A 16,811-nucleotide genomic window follows, 5' to 3' on the forward strand; every position below is an offset into this window, starting at 1 on the left:
TATAATAATTAATAATTGCTTACACTATAAGTGCTTTTCTGGACACTCCACTCAAAGCACTTTACAGGTAATGGGGATCCCCTCCACCACCACCAATGTGCAGCCCCACCTGGATGATGCGACGGCAGCCATAGTGCGCCAGAACGCTCACCACACACCAGCTCTCAGTGGGGAGGAGAGCAGAGTAATGTAGCCAGTTCATAGAGGGGGATTATTAGGAGGCCATGATTGGTAAGGAACAATGGAAAATTTGGCCCGGACGCCGGGGTTACACCCCTACTCTTTTTGAGAAACGCCCTAAGATTAAGACCAATTGCATTTAAAATGGAAGGCCCTTCTTTATGCCAGGAGAGGAATACACAGGGAACGGATGCTTGTACAGTTTTCCTGGTTCTAACTCAGCCCCCTTTCCTCTACACAAGACCTTTCTCCAGGAGAGCCTGTAGACCAGGCCATGAGCTGTGCCAGCTCATTACTATTTAAATGTTTTGTTTCATTTTAACCTGTCATCATCTTCCTTTTCCCCACCAGAATGAAAAAAACAAATTAACCAGGTGTCCCTTTAACCTGCTGTTAGATCAGACCCATCAGAGCAGTCTGATCGAGAATTTGGGGATCTCAAACTAGCAAGAGAAGTAAATTTACTCTGTGTCACTTTATGAGAGACACTTGTATGTGTTTTACCAAATATTCTTTCTTTGTTTAGAAGCAAATATAACTAGATATAGCCCCTCTGTCTCTGCTTAGATCTATATACAGCTGTCTGCTTTAAAACGCCTCAATAGTGTGAACAGGTGCCTGTTTTCTTACTTTCAAATGAAAAGAATCTCATCAAACATGATCTGACAGCCCGCGGATCTTAAAATGGAGACGAGTCTCTCTTTTGCGACCCTAACCCTTCCCCGTGATTGGATTCACGGGCAGGCAAAGAAATGTAATTGAGTCTGGTTTTGTGACTGACGGTCAGTGAGAAAGAGAGAGGGGAGAGAAAGAGAGACGCTTGATTTGTGAAAGATGTGTGTGCCTGTCAGCCGGATTAACCAGGCGCATTTAGAGACCATCCATCATTGCAGCTCCATTTGTTGCTCATTGCTCTTTTTTTTTTGCAATCATTTCTTGTTGTTTTTTCTGTTTCCTCTGTGTGTGGACAGGGAGTGTGTGAGCAGAGAGGGCAGGGAGAGCAGGAGACCGTGACACAGGGCAGGGAGAGACAGGGACTGAGAGTGCCGGAGGGAGAAGGGAAGAAAAAGCAGACAGGAGAAGATGGAGAGACAGTGGGGGAGGAAGAGGGAAGGGGAGGAGAAAGGGTGGGTGGAGCAGGGAAAGCAAAGATGGCGAAAGATGAAAGAAAAGGAGGGAGAGGGGGAAGCTGCAGAGTGCAGCAGGAGGTGGTGGAATGATGGGGGCAGAGACACGACACGGAGAGAGAAGGAGGGATGAGGATTTGGGTGGAAGAGGCGAGAGATCGACAGACAAGGGGAGAGAGTGGTACAGGGAAGAAGCTGGAGAGGGAGGGGAACAAGGAGGGAAGGGGTAAGGCAAGCAGAGGAAGTAGGAGGGTCAAGGGGTATGAGCTGGAGGAGATGGGAGGGGCAAGTGGAAGAGTGGGAGGAGCAAGATGAGGAGTGGGAGTGGCAGGATTAGGGAATGGGAGGAGATAAAAGGAGGGAGGGGAGAGACGAGGGTGTGGCAGTGCCAGTGTAAAATGAGGAAAGAGAGACTGCAGGAATCAGAGGAGTGCATACTCCCCTCAAGTAAAATTTTGTCTCTTGTTCTCATTCTTTCTCTCAATGTAGATGTGCTGGGAGGTTACAATGGCACCATTTTTGCCTATGGACAGACCTCCTCTGGAAAGACCCACACCATGGAAGTAAGATAAATGATCAAAGTTCACGGCTTCTCCAAATGCTAGGTTTGCCAGAATAATGCAAAATAAAATTATTGATCATACAAACTGGGAATCATTCAGATCTAAACGACTGCACAAATTCTGTCCTTCTGACTAAAATTCAAAATGGGCCAGCTGCTCATGTTCTAGCTAGCCAGTGTCATTGCATTTGGTCACAGGAGATATTCCCTCTATAGGACACAGCTAACCTACTAAATAACAGCAGAAAGCTAACAATACATGCCACCAGAAATGAATGACTAATCATACATATACAAGTATCAATCCATTGTGAGTTTACTTCTTCTGCTCTGTATAGCTACAGTCCCCAATGCGGACGTTTTTGTTTAACACAACCTAACTGCCTTTTCTTATGCCAAAGGGCAAACTACATGATAGGCACCAGATGGGCATCATCCCCAGGATCGCTGAGGACATCTTCAACCACATTTTCTCCATGGACGAGAACCTCGAGTTCCACATCAAGGTCAGCTGGGATAACCTCGGTGTCAATCCAGCACCCTGCATTAATGCTCTTGTCTGACCTTTTAATACTCCTACATCTGTGACACCCTGACATCCTTAGACAATGGGGCCTCTTCCCACTTAAAATGTTCAACCCCACTCATGTTTCCTCTCTGTGCTTCTGCTTCATCTCTTGAGCCATCAGTCTGTGCATATTCCAAATGAACCTCAAATTTCTTCTGAGGTAATGGCAGCTGGATATTTTCAAGGGGATATATAAGAAGTAGTGCTTGCAGGATCTCCTCAATTCTAATCTTGCATTTCCATGTAGCCCCAAGTTTTGCGGTATTTTTAATGAATTGAAAGGAAACAACAAGGACACTGCTGTATACCCACAGTATCTGCTATATAGCTGACATACCAGCTATCCATTTCAAATCACTCTCTTCCCTCCGGCTTTCAGGTCTCCTACTTCGAAATCTACATGGACAAAATCCGGGACCTTTTGGATGGTATGTACCAATGCCACTCAACTGTAGATACAAATGGGTCTTTTAGAAAGAAGCTGACAGCATTTATGGCAAGAAACATAAAAATCAAAATAATATCTTCCATTTCATAGCCTATTCCTGCATCATAAAGTAATCAAATAGATTACTTTGGAATCAAAGTAATCAAATAGATTACTTTGGGTAAAAAACACTGGGTCATCAGTGGGTAGGAAAATGCCCACATTCTGGTCAGTTAACTTCCACCAGTAGACAAGTCCTGAATGGATGAAACAATGTCCACTGAAGGTGATCAGTCTGCTTCACATACTACTCTACTGTCTCTCCATTACAGTGACCAAGACCAATCTGGCTGTCCACGAGGATAAGAACAGGGTGCCCTATGTCAAGGTAGGTCACCCAAAACCATCCAGAGCCTGTCCTGCTCTGATCTCTCAATTCAGACTCTCCCTCATGCTCTCCATCCTCTATCTGTCTCTCACTCAGGGCTGCACCGAGCGCTTTGTGTCCAGTCCCGAGGAGGTGATGGACGTGATCGATGAAGGGAAAGCCAACCGGCATGTTGCTGTCACCAGTGAGTTCCAGATCCTTTGTAGTTTTACAAAGCCGAGCCCACTGACTGAGTCACAGAGGCTACATAGCTTTCACTGAAAGTTGAAGTGAACTGCATTGGTTGTGAAACAACCTCTTTGTGTTTTTAGGATTTTATGATAGAGAATCTCCAATTTTGTGCTGTACCCACCCCATTTGGAATAGGCAATTATGTGATTTTTCACATCTTGGCTTGTAGCTACAAAACCTGTGACCGCACACAGGGAAAATGAGGAAATGTAAGAAGACTCACCATCTTTAAACCACTTGTCTTTTAATATATCATAGACAACATAGTCCCATACTGTTGGTTTAGTGCTGGATGGAACAGAGGTGCACCGTCTGCATTCCTAAGAGCATCTGGGAGGTTGCAAGGGTCACTGTTTTCTGGCCAATTAATCCCACCCAATTTTCTTGGAAAATCAGATGGCTAGGGACATGTTGCAAGCTCAAACCCATCACAGAGCTCTACCTGCACCCAGGAGAATGCCTTCATGAGCTGAGTGACTCTGGAGGCTCCTATGAAACAAAGTCTGACTTCTCTTTTGAATTTCTTCCCCCTCCCCAACCCCTTCTTCCTTTGTCCTGGGTCATTCCTGCGTTTCCCTTCTGCTTCTCTCTTTCCCTGTCCCGGACAGATATGAATGAGCACAGCTCTCGCAGTCACAGCATATTCCTCATCAACATCAAGCAGGAGCACATTGAGACGGAGCAGAAGCTTAGTGGGAAGCTGTACCTTGTGGATCTGGCGGGCAGTGAGAAGGTATGAACCGAAAGATCAGGGGGAAAGTTAAAAGATGACGGGAATCTCTCGGGATGTTTCTAGTGACTCAGCATCCTTGCAGCTGCAGCTTTGCTTCACATGGTTATACGAACTTTGTCTCAGACAATGTTTAGGCTGCAATTGATTTCATTTTTCAATTGGTTTTCATTTTTCTCAATAAGGCCTTTCTGACTCCCAGTTATTAATTAGATTTTACTGCAATTCCTTCACCATAAATATTCAGAGGATTTAGTTACAGAAACTGGTTCACTTCAGTCTGTTTCATTTATTTATTTGCTATGTTGACTTGTCTCCAGAGCGTCAACAGGAAGTGATAAAAGTAAGAGTTTCCAGTGATTTTATATTACAATTGTTGTCATTCTGTAAAACACTTTGAGAAGCCACCTTTAAAGGCTCTATATAAAATAAAGTTTATTATTATTATTGAGATGATGTGTCAAGTCTGCCATTATCACTGTGAATACCCTTGGTCCTGACCTAGAGTGACAACTCTCTCTACCCCTAGGTCAGTAAGACTGGAGCTGAAGGTGCTGTTCTGGATGAGGCCAAGAACATCAACAAGTCTCTGTCTGCCCTGGGAAATGTCATCTCTGCACTGGCCGAGGGAACGGTGAGCCCAACAAGCACTACGGTTTAGCCCACTACTCCACACGAATTTAGTCCTAGATTGGCCTGCTTTTAGCCTTGCTTCAGTCAGGTCTGGGCTTAACCCTGTTGAATGTCATCTGCTTCCATTTCAGTGTTGTCCAGACCAATTCAGCTCAGAATCAACCTCCTTCAGAACAATCAATTCACACATTTTGAGCAGGATTTCAATCCAGATGTTAATATACAGGGAATATGAATCACCCAGTACCGTATTAGCTTCCAAACAGTGCTCTTCTTATTCTCATTTATAAGTCTACACTCTGTGATAATGAAACACACTTGGGGCTCTGACTGAATCTCTGTGCCATATTTTTTCACAAGGGGCTGCAGGAAATCTGCCATCTTGGGTCAGGGCACTTGAATGAACTGCCTGCGTTGCTTTAAGTCGGTGCTGTGTCGTGCAAATTGCCTGTGGTGCTCTTTCTCAAGAGCAGTCTCTTCTGAACCCTGTCTTGCAGAAAACCCATGTGCCATACCGGGACAGCAAGATGACCCGCATTCTGCAGGACTCCCTGGGGGGAAACTGCCGCACCACCATGTTCATCTGCTGCTCCCCTTCCAGCTTCAATGAGGCCGAGACCAAGTCTACCCTGATGTTTGGGCAGAGGTAACCCTCCGTTGTTGAGGCTGTTGCCTTTTGTGCCTTTTAGTCATTTAGAGCATAAACCCATAAAACCCCACAGCCCAACAGTCACCATCACTACAGCACACATGACAGTACCTCTGGTGGTCTTCTGGGCTGGTGCTGATCCAGCTCAGCCTTTCACAGCTTTAGAGTTTCCAAAGTTTCTGAAAAACGAGCAATCAAAGGGTACTCAACTAGTGGACCTTACGATGCTTTCCACTGTATTGTTTTTTCATAAACAATCCTATTATCTGTTTGATTGGTTCTCTCTCTGTCACCCTGCCTCCAGGGCAAAGACTATCAGAAACACAGCCTCCGTGAACCTGGAGCTGACGGCCGAGCAGTGGAAGAAGAAGTACGAGAAGGAGAAGGAGAAGAACAAGACTATGAAAGAGACCATCCAGAGGCTGGAGGCTGAGCTGAACCGCTGGCGCAATGGTGAGGCCCGGTCACTGGTGGACAATCAATGGACACTTACTGCATTGCACCTGCATCACGTGTCCACACAGGCCAGACACTGCAGTACTGCTACAGTCACTGACCACACTGGTACAGCACTACAGTGCAGCTACAATCACTGACCACACCGGTACAGCACTACAGTACAGCTAAAATCACTGACCACACTGGTACAGCACTACAGTGCAGCTAAAATCACTGACCACACTGGTACAGCACTACAGTGCAGCTAAAATCACTGACCACACCTGTACAGCACTACAGTGCAGCTAAAATCACTGACCACACCGGTACAGCACTACAGCTGCATCCACTAAATACAGAAGTCAGTCACTGCAGAAACTGCACATTTATTGAATGCGAAATCCAAAAGATATAAAAATACTTTATTATAAACACAGAAGTGGGTGGTTCCAAAAAAAAACAATAACAGCAGCTAAATGGCTGCCAATTAATAAATGTTTGCTCTCCAAGCACTCCAATGTCCAGTAAATGTAAAATTCACAATAAAAATGTACAAACCCAGGACTGAAACCCAGTCCATTGGATATTCAAGAGCCCTAAACACTCAATAGTATGGGAAAGCCAATGGAAAACAGGTGAGGTTTTAATCTAGGGTTGAATGAATAAAGGGTTTGTACACTAGGAGCTTTATACAGTACCAAATGCATCTGGATATAGGATCAGGAAAGGTTTATACTGGTGGATCACCTTCATATGGGCTCAAGCAGCTCAACTAGTAAAGACTCCCATTCAGAGTCCAGGGTTCATCCTGGATGTCACAAGCTGTGGGTTCACATCTGAACAACGTCAGGGAGGTGCACAGCTGGACAAGGGCTAACTTGGGGGTTGAAGGAACTGTAACAAGCCTGAGGTATTTTCATCATTGAACTGATCCTTTTGTTTCTGGGCGGATTCTGGGGGAACCAGGGGAGAACGTCCCGGAGACTGAGCAGCTGACCAATGGGGTGGTGAAGCTGGAGACCAGCGACGAGACCCCGGTCGACAACAGCACCTCCTCCATCGTGGTGCGCATCTCTGAGGAGGAGCGCCAGAAGTACGAGGAGGAGATCCGCAAGCTCTACAAGCAGCTCGATGACAAGGTTAGCCCGACTTGGCAACGCTCAAAGTCTGACTCTCAAAGCTCTTGCTCCATTGCATGATGGGATCCATTTTCATTTGACTCCAGAAATTTTTATTTGACTTCCTCTTGATATTGCAAGAGGAAAAAAGTCCAGACCAAAGTCTTTCTGATTTACCATTCATTAGAGCGTATTTCTAAATTGCTCATTCTTAACCTTTACATTTGTGCTGTGCGCAAAGAGACATAACAAAACGCCTTTTAAAGGTGATGTTGACGTGATGCTGGAAAAGTTGGCGTTGGCTCACGCTAACTGCCTTTTCAGGTTAGGCTAAAAATTGTGGAGTTTCACCAAACGGAGCTTCATCTGTTTTCTAACCGCTCCATGCGATTCAGGGTCGCGGGGGAGCTGGAGCCCATCCCGGCAGGCAACGGATACAACAGAGGACACACACCGGACATGACGGCAGTGCACTGCATTGCTCTATTATGTGCAGAACAAAAATATAAACGTTGAATGGTTGTATGTTAAACGAGCACGCTTGCCTTTACATTTGAATGATTGTTACCAGAGAATGAGTAGAAAACATTTTCTTTAGTTCACAGAAACTAATCTCCGTTTCAAGAGTGTTACTGTGCGCACACGGAGTTGGTATGCTTGTCCCAGTAGCTGGCACAATGCAACACTTCTTGTGTCTTCTGGCAGAGTGTCTGACGTGGGGCTGTGTTTGTTTGTTGCCTGCCCGCAGGATGACGAGATTAACCAGCAGAGCCAGCTGGTGGAGAAACTGAAGGAGCAGATGCTGGACCAGGAGGAGGTAAAAAGGCATCAGTCAGTCTGTCTGTCTGCTCCCCATTTTCCTGCCCGCCTCTCTCCATCTCAGTTTCTCACCCTCCTCTGTTTGGCTCAGTGTCTATCAGTCGGTTTCTGCATTGCCTACCCAGTCTGTCTTTCTTTCCTAGTCTCTTTCTGACTGTGTTCCTCCAGCTCTCTCCCACTGCCCTAACCCCCTCCCAGTATCTTCCTCCGTTCCCGCCCATCTTTGACTCTCAGCCTTTCTTCTCTCACGGTCTCGCTCTGTCTTGGCCTCTGTGCCCCATTCTGAGTCATGTCCCTGTTGTTGTGCCGGGCAGCTGCTGGCGTCGACGCGCGGGGACAGCGAGAAGGTGCAGACGGAGCTCGGGCGGCTGCAGACGGAGAGCGACTGCGCCAAGGCCGAGGTCAAGGAGGTCCTGCAGGCCCTGGAGGAGCTGGCTGTCAACTACGACCAGAAGAGCCAGGAGGTGGAGGACAAGAGCCTGCAGAACAAACTGCTGGCTGAGGAGCTGGCCCAAAAGATGGTCAGAGTCGACAGCTTTCTCCTTTCCGTGCATGCAGTAGTATTTAAAAACGACAGCAGGGAAGTCGCTAGCTGATCGCAATGATCACAAATCCAAGATTCGTGATATCTAGCCACACGTTGCACGACATTCTTCATTGTGCAACTCCTGTGCAGCAGCTCTCATTGAGCCATCAAGACGTCGTGCTGCAACTCTGTCTCTCTCTGGCCCAGGCTCACCTGATGGCTCTGGAGGCTGAGCTGACCCGGATGCAGGAGATGAGCACGCACCAGAGGAAGCGCATCGCAGAGGTGCTGAACGGCCTCATGAGGGACCTGAGCGAGTTCAGCACCATCGTGGGCAACGGAGAGATCAAGCTGGTGAGAGCCCAACACCCACATGGTCGCATTTCTGTATTTGCAGGAGCTTCTCAGCGGAATACGTTCTCTTTGCCGAGTTTTCCATACGGCAGCAAAAGGAATAAAGTAGAACCACATGAAATCTGACAGCTTTAGCAGACTTTTTAGCAGAGTTTGTAACCGTGTTGATGGAACCACATGGCCCTGCCCCTCTCCCACTCTCTCCTGCCCAGCCGGTGGAGATCAGCGGGGCGATCGAGGAGGAGTTCACGGTGGCCCGCCTGTACATCAGCAAGATCAAGTCGGAGGTGAAGTCGATGGTGAAGCGCTGCCGACAGCTGGAGAACCTGCAGCTGGAGTGTCACCGCAAGATGGAGGAAACCGGCCGCGAGCTCTCCTCCTGCCAGCTGCTCATCTCGCAGGTCTGCAGCGTGTCTGTCCCTCCTGTCTCCCTGTGTGCACATGTCACTTCTTTGAGTGTGCGAGTGTCCCAGTGCAGTGTGTCCCTGCTGTTTCAGTGTGTCTTTACCACATGAGTGTCTCAGAGTGTGTGTCTTTAATGAGTGAGTATCTCAGTGTATCTTTACTGAGTGTCTCAGTGTGTCTTTCCTGAGTGTCTCAGTGTGTGTATCTTTCCTGAGTGTCTCAGCGTGTGTGTCTTTACTGTATGTCTCAGCGTATGTTTCTTTACTGTATGAGTGTCTCAGTGTGTGTGTCTTTACTGAATAAGTCTCAGTTTGTCTTTACTGTGTGAGTGTCTCAGTGTGTGTACTGTATGTCTATACTGAGTGTCTCAGCATGTGTCTTTACTGAGTGAGTGTCTCAGCGTGTCTTTACTGAGTGAGTGTCTCAGTGTGTCTTTACTGAGTGTCTCAGTGTGTTTCTGTCTTTACTCAGTGAGTGTCTCAGTGTGTTTCTATCTTAACTGAGTGTCTCAGTGTGTGTCTTTACTGACCTTTACATTGCGTGCCTCTGTGTGTGTGTCTATACTGAGTGAGTGTGTGTGAGTGCCATTACTAAGTGTCTCAGTGCAGTGTGTTTGTACCTTTCCTTTCTCTGAGTTCAAGTTTCAGTGGTGTTTCCATGCTCTCACTGTGTTCTTGTCTCATCAGTGTCTCAGTCTTTCTTTGTCCAATCTGTGAGCATGCGGTTACTCTTGACTGTGTGTGTACACATTGTGTTCCAGCATGAGGCAAAGATCCGCTCTCTGACGGAGTACATGCAGAATGTGGAGCTGAAAAAGAGGCAGCTGGAGGACTCTTATGATTCTCTGAGCGAGGAGCTGGCCAGGCTGCAAGCACAGGGTAACTACACACACTCTGCACTCCAGTGGTGCACAGAGGGCTACTACTTCTTCAGGGCTACACTGTTCTTAGGTAATAATTCACTTGAGGTCTTAAAGGGGAACTGCAGTCCCAGGTTTTCAGACCCATTATTAAATTTGACAAATTTCAAATTGAGAACAAAACTGTGAACTTTGTGAAACTACTGTATGGTTGCCATTGTTGCCACAAACCCCTGGTCTGGTCATGGTCGAGTTCACATGAATTATAACGTGATGCGGCCCTTCCTGCTCACTAGTCACTGTAAAGACTAATGCCATGTGATGAACAAGCGAATAAGTACAGGTTGTGGAGAAGAAATTTCTTCCATGGTCCATTGTGATCTGCATGCAGAGTTAACAAGTTAATTGTATTTGTTGGTAAAACCGTTCGTGTTTACAATGTAAGCTTCATCTCAATGGATGTTTTGTTGCCTTGTCGCAGAATATGGAGCTGTGTATACCTGGAAATTTAAACTATTTTGTGATGTAAATTGGAGGTTTTACAAGTTATTGCATTCATTTTAGTTTTATTGTGGTTTGAAATGCACTCATCAATGTTGATTCTTTCTAAACCCAAAATATGAAAATAGCATTGCAGTTCCCCTTTAACTACCAAAAGCGTGAGTCTAAGAATACCTACTGTACACCTAAACTCTCCTTAGTTGTTCATGATATCATGAAACCTTCTAGATTATGGACTTCTCCATCTGAAACCGTTCACATACCCAATGATACAGGCTCTGATAATAACAAAGTGATAAGTATACACTGTACACACATTCAAATGCACTGATACATACTGTACACTAGCACACTAACATAGCGAAGCCATACATTGTACCAAGAGAGAATTGACTGTTACTGCTTGCGTGTTGGTAACCAGTGCACACCAATTGCTGACAACGGAAAGTGAACTTAAGATGGGTGATCATAGGGGTGTAGCTCTAATTACTCACAGTTTTAGTATTTACCTGGAGGTAAATGTGAGTGAATGACAGCTATATCTGTCCTGGTGAGCTTGTGTGTCTTTCAGAAACCGTGCAGGAAGTGACCAGGAAGGAGAAGCAAAAGGACATTGAGGAAGAGGGAGACGTGAAGGTAACCATGGATACAGGGCAACCATTGGATAGGGCAGGGAGGACACCAGGCAATAGCAGCTGTTTATTGGACAATGTGGAGGGAAGATAAATTCTAATACACAGCATTATTAGTGCAGAGAAGAGGGTGATATGGGAGGAAAAGGTAAAATGCCTAACAAAGCTTAATTATTCAAGGAGAGCTTCTTCTGAAAAGTCATTAGTGTAAGTGTGAGGGGAGGGTATTTCCTAAAAGTACAGCAAGGAACGCAGATGATGGGGGACAGTAATAATAATAAAAAACTTTATGTTATATAGCGCCTTTAAAGGTGTCTCCACACTTTGAAAGGACTTCAATCAGAAATATGAATCTTTTTCTCCATTCTCCTGTCCTGATGCTCTCTCCTCTTGTTCCCACCCCCTGATTTCTTCATTCCTTCTCCATCTCCTCTCTCGCCCTCTTCCGTAACCCCTCTCCGAAACTCTGCTTCCCTCTCCTCGCAGAGGGCCCTGGAGCTGCAGATGGAGACGCACCGCGAGTCTCACCACAAGCAGCTGGGCCGCCTGCGGGACGAGATTAACGAGAAGCAGAAGATAATCGATGACCTCACTGAGTGAGTGTACCCCCCACTGCCGAAAAAAACGCCCCTTTCAAAAACCCGACGGCTCACTTCCTGCACTCTCTGGGTGGGGGCTGCCAGTTCCCAGCTTGTTTTGCAGCTCCGTGCATGGCTTGAAAGTGCTTTTTCGTTCTGAAATCGCAGATACAGTACCTGATGTCTATACCTGCACATGGCTTCCCAAAAAAGAAGATTCTGTCTACAGATTTGCGTCTTTTTAAATTTAGAAGAATTAAAAACAAGGAGAAATAGCAATGCAAAAATTGTTAAAGGATAACTGTGGGTTTGCACTAATGGCCAAGGTACTCTTTAGATTTGCGATCAGCTCGTATGGAGCAAGGCACAGGTTTGTCGTGAGCCCACCCCTCCGCTTGCTGTTCCTTACCCAGCCGCTCTCTGTGCCTCGCAGTCGCAATCAGAAGCTGCAGCTGGAGCTGGAGCAGCTGCGCTCAGAGTTTGAGAAGCTCAAGAGCCAGGAGCACGACAAGAGCATGCAGCTGGAGGAGCTGACGTGAGTGTGTCTGAACACACGCTACAGTTCACACTGTATCAACACCAAACACACTGTACCGTCACTGTGCGAACTAAGACTGACAGACCACTGTCACTTAACACACTGTATCAATGCTGAGCAGACTATACGGTCACTCAACACACTGTATCAAAACTGAACACACTATACTGTCACTGTGTGAACCACCAAAACTGCCAGACTGATCACTGTCACTTAACACACTGTATCAATACAGGACACACTATACCGTCACTGTGTGAACTAAGACTGACAGATCACTGTCACTTAACACACCGTATCAATACTGACCAGACTATACAGTCACTCAACACACTGTATCAATACTGAAAACACTGTACTTTCACTCAATGCTCTGTGACTACAGTCACTAAATACACTGTACTGTCACTGAACACTCTATTCTATCAAGTGTCTATACATTGAAACGTTCTTTATATTTAAAAATTAGAATATTCCTGGTGGACTGATTCCAATTATTTACTTGAATACATTTACACAAATTCTAATCCATTCATAAACTATGCGGTTCACCAATAAAAAGAACATTAGAAGCATATTATGTCTCTCCCAAATAAAAACCCACTCAAAAATTCAAGCTGGACCCAAATACAATTTATGCTGTCTGGAGCTGTAAGCACACCATCACCGTCACTAGACACTGTCCGTTAGAGTCAGCCTGCTCTTTGCCAGACACAAGTTAAATGCGCATATGTGACAAAAATGTGACTCAATTCATTTTTGTGCGAGTTTTAGACAATGGGCAATTTTGGATTCGCTCGAGCCAAAATGCAAAGCCATTCCATCTTCGCCATCGTCCTTGTGGAGGATTTTCGCAAAAACACATTGAATTGAGTCCAGCCCTCCCCTCCCCCCCTTCTCTGTCTCTGCGCAGATTTCTCCATGAGCGTCACGAGCAGTCCAAGCAGGACCTTAAAGGGCTGGAGGAGACCGTGGTAAGTGTCCGGTCCCCCGGCTCCGCCTGGGTGTCTTCCACTGACCAGTGGGTTGGTTTCGCTGGGGTGGAGGCTGAGCTGCCGCTCTGCTCGTCTGCCTGACTGTCTCTCTCTCTTCCTCTCCCCTCCCACCTCAGGCCCGCGAACTCCAGACCCTCCACAACCTGCGCAAGCTTTTTGTTCAAGACCTCACGACTCGAGTCAAAAAAGTAAGTGTGGCGTACTCAGGGGCCGACTCCCGGAGAGAGACCGCGAGGGCGAGAGGGAAAAACAGATCAAGACAGAGCCGCTGACAGAAGGACTGGGAACGTTAGAGAAGGGGGATACTGATGGAGTGGATAGGGTCCGAGTCTGAATAAAATGGCAGAAATGGTGCAGATATCAGTGACATACAATATCCACCTGTAGTCTCTGACAGTATTGAAATAGCTGGATCAGGTTATTTCTATTTCTTATCCTGTAAGCGAAGGACAGGAGGAGAGAAAGAGTGGTAAAGGTGACCATTTACAGTACGTAGTTTCACTACAGAACTTAAGTCACAAAAATGGCTGAAATCGTTACCCCCTGGTGACCGTATCTTGGGGCACCCCTTGACCACTGCAGGTGTGTTTTTGACTTCCTGTGCTGTTTCTGCCTTGTCAGAGTTCAGAGATGGAGCCTGATGATAGCGGGGGGTGCACCACTCAGAAGCAGAAGATTTCCTTTCTTGAAAACAACCTGGAGCAGCTTACAAAGGTTCACAAACAGGTGAGCAGCTGCCTACTGCCAGGCGGAGATTTCCCATAATGCATCCTCCCACGTAGGCTAGTGAAAGGCAAGTGAAGGGCAGTGCATCGGCCCCTTGGCCCTTCCAGTCCATTGCCACGATTGGGCTAAAACACTAAACAGTCTCTTAATTACTTAATTGGCCCTGACAGTATTCAGTTGACCTGCTGGAGATCTCTGCAATAATTACAGATGAGATTATGCAGAGGCATGGAATGGAATGGAAGAACCAAGGTTGTACTAGTACATGACTGCAAAACTGAAAATGATCGCAACTCACATCCTGAAGCCGACAAGGCTTTGGAAAGCAAACACTAGTGCAATGTAAGTAAGCTCATGTTTCAGAGGCTTGTCAGAGTACGGCTAGTGCACTGACATTACTAGGGGCTCACTATAGCCCTCCAGACCGGGACTCAGATGTAGCCAGTGCTTAAAGCTGAAAATTGGAACCTCTTCCTGAGACATTTTGTGGGGAAGATGTTATGGAGGTAATAACATGATCCTGGCTTTTAAACAACTGAAGTTCCTCCAAAGGTTTTTATTTATCCAGCGTTAGTATTAGATAAGCTCTCATTTGCTTGATGGTCCGCTTTCTTAATGAAGGAGTCACCTCCGTAGTGAATCCCCATGCTTCAACCACAGGGCAGGCAGGAGAGCCATGATTCTGTGTTAAGTTGACTCCTCAACAGCTCCCAGTCAGAATCTGAAATCAGTCGAATCGGTTACGGCGAGACGGAAGAATAACCAAGCAGGTAGACAGCTGACCGTGGAAACGAAGGGCGCAGGCTGTCCATTCTGAAGATGCTCAGTCTCTGCAGTGAACAGGCAGTGTGTGCGGGCGTATGTCTGAGCTGTGTGTTTCTTCTCTGTTTGTCGCCGATGTGGTGCGGGGGCTCTAGGCTGGTCTCCCCGATCCCCTGCAGATGTATAGCTTGTACAGCCTCACAGTAAGTGGCTCCCGCTTAGCTCCAGTGCCACTGGCAGGCTGCTAGAGCCCACATACGGACTCTGACAACAGGGCTGAAAGTCAAAGCCTGGGCCTCAAGACATGCTGATTATTCAAAACCCTTTCATGCATCAGTTAGCCAAAACAGCTGGAAAGGACGAAAATCTAAATCTATTTTGTTTTAATTTAACAAATAGAAAACTGAAGGAGAAAAATGATATCCTCTCACAAGGATGGAACACGATGAAGAGCATACAGAACATAGAACGCCTATAAAACTGATTCAGAAAGCAGAAGACAAGTAAGGGTGATATCAGAACATGCAAAAGCTGCTCTTGTGATTCTCATCACTCAGCACAAGTGCAGCGAACTTACCAGAGGTAATGGGCCTGCAAGTTCAGGGCAAGATAACCTTGCACTTATTATATAGTATTTCCACTTACTGATACTGATAGCAGCCCATGATGCGTGAAGGGGTTGTTTCGGCACTAACTGGTCTGTCGGATGAAAACGAAAACGGAAAAGAGTAATCTGCCTGACTGCTTTCTTCCTGATGATGCTTTCTCAAGCCTAGTTAAACTCTGAAGTTGTCTCTGGTGAAATCAGGCTGTGCAGCAGTGCAAACTCCCATTCACTCCACACTAGGACAGTTTATTACTATCAGTGCAAGTAAGACTTGGGCCAGGTTGACTTTCAGCCTTGTGTCACAGAGACCTACTGCAGGATTCTGGATCTTGCAGATGCTATTACTAGCCATGGAGAACTAACCCAGTGCTTGAGGAGAGAGACAAGCCTATAAAAAGCACATCAGATGTGATGCTTTACAGAGCAGAACGAAAGTACGTGTACAGTAGCAAGCTGCTCTCTGGCTGCCATCTAGCAAGACTGACAGAAGACAGGAAACAAGGCTGAAGGAATCAAGCATTACCTTCCCCCTTAGCCCACAATGTGGAGTAGGTGCTTGTTATCCAATCCGACTGGCAGCTATTAAAAGTCCCTGGGGCAGCTGATGATCACAATGTACGTACGAACTGGCATCACCCAAAGAGAACTATGTGCTTTTGTTGTCCTGGAAGGTGCTCAAAGTGTGAATACAGTTGAGTCTCTGCATTCACGTGCCCCTGTATGAGCCTGGGAAGGAAAGAACAAGGGCGTGTACATAATCATGGGAAGGAAGCACAATGTGACAACTTCCTGTCTGACTGCGGGCTTTGCTGGTCAACCGTCTGTGTGCAAGGAGAGCGACCACACATTCCAGTCTGATGGGAGGGGATCTGGGCTTCGTCCCCCATCCCGTCATCTCTAACAACATGCTGGACCTTAGCTCTGTTCCAAGGACACGTTCGCGTTCTCTCATGACGCGAGATTCCCCCGAAAGTCTTCCCTCCCCTTCTGCTTTTGCAAACTCTAGCCGAACGGAGACACCTTTCCCCAGAGGACAACAGAGCTCCCCCTGGAGTGCAGGGCACTGGTAGGGTTGAGGACACGAAACACAAGCTCAAAGCAAGGGGGTTGCATTAAAATAGCTTCATACATAAGTCAACAATGGAAATGGGGCATCTGATCACAATCAACTGCAAGGAGCTCTCCTTCTCCTTGCAGCACAAAAGCCAACAAGGCTGTAAATACAGTGAAGAGAAATGAAGCCCAATAATGACAACAAAAAAAACAATCTTAGAAAACAGCCACCAAAAACTGCATACTGATACTAATTGAGCACGTTGCTCTGAGGTGCAAAGAGCTGCGTACTCATGTACACCGGGAAGCTATGTTACAGTCAGACAGGCTCCGCATTTCCCTTAACTAAACAGTGCAAAAGGAGCAGGCTGAAAAAGGAAGTGCTTGCTGGGAAACATTCTGGAA

General features: G+C 46.5%; 1 protein-coding gene across 2 annotated transcripts in view; it reads left to right on the plus strand.

The window, feature by feature from the left end:
* Positions 1-16,811, plus strand: part of kif5ab (kinesin family member 5A, b) — a 49,676-nt gene that overhangs the window by 23,191 nt on the left and 9,674 nt on the right. For both annotated transcript variants that reach the window (XM_088914813.1, XM_088914822.1), the window contains exons 3-23: positions 1,797-1,870; positions 2,271-2,375; positions 2,817-2,865; positions 3,197-3,252; positions 3,349-3,436; positions 4,092-4,216; positions 4,743-4,847; positions 5,344-5,492; positions 5,800-5,948; positions 6,900-7,072; positions 7,800-7,868; positions 8,185-8,391; positions 8,604-8,750; positions 8,963-9,151; positions 9,916-10,033; positions 11,087-11,151; positions 11,634-11,743; positions 12,159-12,260; positions 13,177-13,237; positions 13,375-13,446; positions 13,880-13,984. In XM_088914813.1, coding sequence (XP_088770939.1) covers positions 1,797-1,870; positions 2,271-2,375; positions 2,817-2,865; positions 3,197-3,252; positions 3,349-3,436; positions 4,092-4,216; positions 4,743-4,847; positions 5,344-5,492; positions 5,800-5,948; positions 6,900-7,072; positions 7,800-7,868; positions 8,185-8,391; positions 8,604-8,750; positions 8,963-9,151; positions 9,916-10,033; positions 11,087-11,151; positions 11,634-11,743; positions 12,159-12,260; positions 13,177-13,237; positions 13,375-13,446; positions 13,880-13,984 — 2,318 coding nt within the window. The remainder of the gene's footprint in view (positions 1-1,796; positions 1,871-2,270; positions 2,376-2,816; positions 2,866-3,196; positions 3,253-3,348; positions 3,437-4,091; positions 4,217-4,742; positions 4,848-5,343; positions 5,493-5,799; positions 5,949-6,899; positions 7,073-7,799; positions 7,869-8,184; positions 8,392-8,603; positions 8,751-8,962; positions 9,152-9,915; positions 10,034-11,086; positions 11,152-11,633; positions 11,744-12,158; positions 12,261-13,176; positions 13,238-13,374; positions 13,447-13,879; positions 13,985-16,811) is intronic.

This window comes from Atractosteus spatula, chromosome 1 (assembly GCF_055471065.1).
Source record: "Atractosteus spatula isolate fAtrSpa1 chromosome 1, fAtrSpa1.hap1, whole genome shotgun sequence".
NCBI lineage: Eukaryota > Metazoa > Chordata > Actinopteri > Semionotiformes > Lepisosteidae > Atractosteus > Atractosteus spatula.